Source organism: Sphaerodactylus townsendi, linkage group LG03 (assembly GCF_021028975.2).
Source record: "Sphaerodactylus townsendi isolate TG3544 linkage group LG03, MPM_Stown_v2.3, whole genome shotgun sequence".
NCBI lineage: Eukaryota > Metazoa > Chordata > Lepidosauria > Squamata > Sphaerodactylidae > Sphaerodactylus > Sphaerodactylus townsendi.
The window spans coordinates 11,139,803-11,145,802 of NC_059427.1; the positions used below are offsets into that span (position 1 = coordinate 11,139,803).

The 6,000-nt window shown below is 47.5% G+C and overlaps 1 protein-coding gene across 1 annotated transcript in view; it reads right to left on the minus strand.

Annotated features, from left to right (window-relative positions):
* Positions 1-6,000, minus strand: part of LOC125428646 (E3 ubiquitin-protein ligase TRIM7-like) — a 178,791-nt gene that overhangs the window by 48,132 nt on the left and 124,659 nt on the right. The window contains exon 3 of the mRNA XM_048489111.1: positions 5,474-5,911. Coding sequence (XP_048345068.1) covers positions 5,474-5,911 — 438 coding nt within the window. The remainder of the gene's footprint in view (positions 1-5,473; positions 5,912-6,000) is intronic.

The window sequence follows — 6,000 nt, forward strand, 5'->3', positions numbered from 1 at the left end:
TTACAAGCAGGTGATTGCTTTCCTCCAATATACTGGCTTTACATGCCAGAATTTCTTTTCTTTTCTTCTGTAGCATCTCCACACAATCACAGAACTGATCCTGGTAGGGGGGGGGGGGGATACCAAAATTAAAGTTTGCTCCTTTTCAGAAGTTTACTAAAAATCATAAAGCAAATCTGTCATCAAAGGAAACATAAAATACAGAATGTTCTGCCCCATGGTACTCTGGCCAGAGGATTAATAGTGACTCCAGACTAGCAATTTTTTTAAAGGAAGAAAAAGTTGGATTTATCTAATCCCATGCGAGCATGGAATTATGGCAGCATATCTTCGTCTGCTGATTAATCCCACCCAGAGGAGAGCCTTGGCTACTGCAAGATGTAATGTGCTGCCATCAGCTCTGCTGGAGGGAAGACTTAAGAATATGGAACGTTCTAAAAGAGTTTGTTCATGTGATATGACTACGGTTGAAACACTTGACCATTCTTTGTTTCTATGCCCTAAATACAATAAGATACGCATGAAATACATGAATTCCATTTTCTTGCAATGTTCTCAGTGGCATGAGTGTTACAAGATACCCAATCTCCTGAACAGCTCTGATGTGCTCTTTTGTGAAACTGTGGCAAATTTTATACTGGAAATTAGTAATTTTAACTGTATTACTTAACCTTGTTTTGTTTTAAAATTTTGTCCTGTCTTATATGCCAATAAAGGCTTGTGTGTGTGTGTGTAGTTGGATTTATCTACTGCAAAGAGTCTCAAAGCAGCTCACAACTCTTTCCCATCCCCTTGTCACACCTTGTGTGGTATGTGGTGCTGAGAGAATTCAGAGGAAACTGTGACCAGCCAAAGGTCACCCCAGCAGGCTTCATGTGTAGGAGCAGGAAAAGAAATCCAGTCTACCAGATAAGACTTCACTGCTCATATGGAGGAGCGGGGAATCAAACCCAACTCTCCAGATTACAGTCCACCACTCTTAACCACTAAGCCACGCTCATCGAAAGGAAAAACAATTAAAACGTACTACCAATAGGCAATTGGGCAGGATAATAAGCCAGCCTGACATCAACACAGCCAGCACTGAAGAGTGCCAATGTCCTGACATCATGCCCTGAACACAAGGGGAAAGCAGCTAGGTGTCAGACTGTGGTTTGGGGGATGGGATTGTTACCCGGAACAGTCTGGGAAGTTAGAGCCATGGTGGCTGTTTGCTATAGCTTGCATAGTTTTGCTTGGCTACTCCAGGTGCCTTATCAGTTACTATGATAGTGTGTGAATGCTAGTCTGTTTCTTTCCCACAGAGTGTGTCTATAAAATTATGCATGGGATCGAAAATGTTGACAGAGAGAAATTTTTCTCTCTTTCTCACAATACTAGAACCAGGGGGCATTCATTGAAAATGCTGGGGGGAAGAATTAGGACTAATAAAAGGAAACACTTCTTCACACAACGTGTGATTGGTGTTTGGAATATGCTGCCAGAGGAGGTGGTGATGGCCACTAACCTGGATAGCTTTAAAAGGGGCTTGGACAGATTTATGGAGGAGAAGTCAATCTATGGCTACCAATCTTGATCCTCCTTGATCTCAGATTGCAAATGCCTCAGCAGACCAGGTGCTCAGGAGCAGCAGCAGCAGCAGCAGGCCATTGCTTTCACATCCTGCATGTGAGCTCCCAAAGGCACCTGGTGGGCCACTGCGAGTAGCAGAGTGCTGGACTAGATGGACTCTGGTCTGATCCAGCAGGCTAGTTCTTATGTTCTTATGTGTGTGTGGGGGTGGGGGTGGGGATGTTCACTGCTCTTGTATTTTATCTGGAGTTCTTCAGAACTCTCTTTGAACCTTCATGCTTCATTTTGTTCCAGCAATAAAGAAACCTTTGAATCTCAAGTGTTTCATTGTCTGGTCAAGGGAGTCTTGACACGAGGAAGGGAGCAACCAAGCTAGGAGATGGGCAATCAAGAAAGGTTGTCACTCCCTGTCTAACCCAAGGCCAGAGTGTTTCTCTAGGGTAGGGATGGCCAGCCTATGGTGCTCCAGATGTTCATGGACTACAATTCCCATCAGCCATGCTGGCAGCTAGAAAGGATCCACACATCTTCCTGACTATCATCCACCTTGCAGATTTCCGACCTTGAACTCTTGGGAAGCCTCTTCCACAGGAATGATTTCGTGATCTTTGTGTTCCTGGGACTGGTCACAGACCACACAGATGAGAGTTTCATCAGCCTTGCAGAAGAGTTTCAGCGGCTCCTGGTGCTTCTGGCAAACTCTCTCCTTTCTAGCTGCCATGACTGTCTGACACTAAAAACAAAAGAAAACACATTTGTTTTATTTCTCCCCCAAATTTTTGAACTCCGCCCATACTTTTAAATAATAGACATAATTAGTGACTTCAAAAATATATTGTATAGAGAAGAGAGATGTAACCAAGCTTTTACGGCCGCCTCAAATTCCTTTGAAAGTCAGTGGGCAGATAACAATTTCTGGTTCAGGGTAAACCACACACCTTTCTGCCTCTCTTTTGCCAATCAGCAAATCAACCCCCAGATCTTCAACTGCTGGCTCTCTGCTCCTCTAGCCACAAGATTTCAGGTAGCATTTGGGGCTGTTGCAGGACCAGCAACCGTCAACCTGTTAAAGCCTGCAGGATTTGCAGTTTTGAGAAAGGGTAGTGAGGGCCCCCTCAAATTGACTGCAAACAGGAGGTGGTGTCAAACCCAAAATGGCCGCCACAGCAGACCGAGCCACACAAAAACACCTCCCGTCTCAAATCTAGATTCTGCAGTCGTCCCGACTCCCCTGTCTGACCTCTTGAAATGAACCTCACAGGCCTCCCGAATGAATTTGCCCTCAGGGCAGCCTTTCTGCCCGCAGATCTACAGGCAACATCCTCTCGGAGCAGCAGTGGCGTAGGAGGTTAAGAGCTCGTGTATCTAATCTGGAGGAACCGGGTTTGATTCCCAGCTCTGCCACCTGAGCTGTGGAGGCTTATCTGGGGAATTCAGATTAGCCTGTACACTCCCACACACGCCAGCTGGGTGACCTTGGGCTAGTCACAGCTTCTCGGAGCTCTCTCAGCCCCACCCACCTCGCAGGGTGTTTGTTGTGAGGGGGGAAGGGCAAGGAGATTGTAAGCCCCTTTGAGTCTCCTACAGGAGAGAAAGGGGGGATATAAATCCAAACTCTTCCTCTTCTTCTTCGGGAGTTTTGGCCATCGTGATCACGGGAACACTTTGAAGACATTCCAATATTTTTGTACCATTACTTATAACGGGCCTCAGAGCTGAGGCAAGTTAGCCCTTGACCCAGCCAATTTTGCCAGTGATGCAGTCACATATTTTTCCGTTCCTGCAGGGCTCCCCACCTCACTAAAGATTCTCAGCTACTGATGAATGATATTGGATAATTCTCCCTTCTTCAAGAGCCAGCATGGTGTAGTGGTTAACAGCGGGTGCACTCTAATCTGGAGAAGTGGGTTTGATTCCCCACTTGAGCTGTGGAGGTTTATCTGGCGCACCAGATTAGTTTGTGCACTCCAACACATGCCAGCTGGGTAACTTTGGGCTAGTCACAGTTCTTCAGAGCTCTCTCAGCCCCGCCCACCCCACCCCACCCCATCGGGTATTTGTTGTGAGAGGGGAAGGGAAAAGAGTTTGTAAGCCCCACATTTTGCTTGTATGTCCAAAATCTAATAGCGTTAGGTCTAACTTCTTTTCATTGTTTTCTAATCGGTGTTTTCTGCCTCCTTTGGAGTTTTTGCTCAGCAACAATGAGGTTGAAATAACTATTTTGGTTGCAAATTTCCTGTTGCTTGTGTTGGAGTAAAACCTTGGTTTGGTGATTTGTTTCTGGTTCTGCCTGTACTAAATTTGTTGACTTCGTTAATGCCTAATAAAGGTTATCTGATTCGTATATTGGAATTCCCCTCGTTAACCAAGCACCTGTGTTGTGGCGGCTGGGGGGAAGAGGGTGGGGTGCCAGGGAACGGGAACCACATCCTCTGGGTCAGAGTGTTGCTGTGGGCACCACTCTGCTGATCCAACACATTTCCTGGGTCCCGCCAAGTGCTTCTAGAAAGTGGGCGGTGCTTTTGCCCAGGAAGACTTCTGACTGGCCATTCAAGAGCTGACAGGCCATGCAAATTGTTAATTCCAAAGGTGCTTACAGGCTCGAACAGGTTGGGTATCCCTGCTCTGACTATCCCCCATTAAGCAGTGACACCTTTTCGACTGGCCATGCTGCTAGATCTCAGTACAGGAGAGGCAACATTAGTTCCACTAATTAGTTCCACTATAAGTAATACGCAGTGGCGTAGGAGGTTAAGAGCTCATGTATCTAATCTGGAGGAACTGGGTTTGATTCTCCACTCTGCCGCCTGAGTTGTGGAGGCTTCTCTGGGGAATTCAGATTAGCCTGTACACTCCCACACACGCCAGCTGGGTGACCTTGGGCTAGTCACAGCTTCTCAGAGCTCTCTCAGCCCCACCCACCTCACAGGGTGTTTGTTGTGAGGGGGGAAGGGCAAGGAGATTGTAAGCCCCTTTGAGTCTCCTGCTGGAGAAAAAGGGGGGATAGAAATCCAAAACTACTACTGCTACTACTACTGGGATCGTCCTTGGAAGCTGGAGACACAAGGATCAAGAGCACTCCTCAACAATCAAACTCCACTATAAAATTCTGTCTCAGATAAAGATGTTAGTAGGGTCAGTTGAGGTGAAGCGGTTGAGAAAATAGTGTGCATCTGCATTAGAATATAGTCCTGAACCATTATGAGAATTACCATTCATTTTTATGCATTGCTTTTGTGCATTACCGAACATGGGACTTTGATACAAGATCATTTATAGTTCATTGAACAACTGTCATTCAACTTTCAAATAGTTGGGGGGGGGGGGGGAAGCAGGGACTAGGACCCAGGCAGAACATTCTACAACAAAGAAGGTCCGCCATGGGGTGGAGGCATATACCATCTACTAACATCTTTTTGTGGGGCACAGCATATCTACAAAGAGGCATCTCCTGGTGGGATGGATGGCAGGGCTTTGAAGGAAAACATGATGTTTTAATGGTTCTTGTTACCACCAAATCCTTAGGGAGCCAATCTATAGCTGGGCAGAGGAATCAAAAGATAACACTGACATAAACAATCATGCCGAAAACAGACCCTGAACCTTAAAAGCGGCTTTGCTACACACTGAAAATTTAAGTCAGGCACCAAGATGCAAGAAAAAGCCCCTCTGCCGATGAAAGGATCAGATCGAAGGAGGGATCTCCCTAGCCAAGGATCCTGTTTGCAATTTTGGTCAACCAGGTGGGGGCAACAACTAAAGGCTGACCAACTCCCATTTTGCTCCCAGGCAGATGGGGTCTAAAATTAAACTAGTTTAATATCTGCCATTATTTGCATTCCAGTCACTGAACAGCAGCCAAGAAGAAATCAGAGCTACTCCACATCAAGTGATTTCTTACTTTCTCTCCACCAGGCTCCTCCAGAGGGATCACCTGGTGATCTCTGTGTTCCTGGGATCTGCTGCAGATCAGGCAGAGGGGGGCCTCGTCCTCCCGGCAGAAAAGCTTCAGGGGCTCCTGGTGCAGCTCGCAGACCCCCCCCCTTTCGCTTCTGCCCCCCCCCCCCCTGCTCCTTGGTGCTCCCCTCTAAAGGGCGGAGTTTCTGGATAATTTCCACCAAGTTGGCCAGCTGCTGGTTGGGGCGGAGGGTCCCCTCGTGAGCTCTTCCTCTGCATAGAGGGCAGGAAGCCTCTGCCCCCTGCAAGTCCCCCCAGCTGTGGGTCAGGCAGGCCCGGCAGAAAGCGTGGCCGCAGCCAGCAATGGTCACCGGGTCCCTGAAGAAGTCCAGGCAGACGGAGCAAGAGGCTTCCTCGCACAGCTCCTGCTTCAGGGCACCCGCTGCCGCCACGGCAAGAAAGGAGCTACTTTCGATTTCTCTTTTTGCAAAGGACTTCCTGCTGCTGCTGCAGGACTGACGTCGTGGAAAC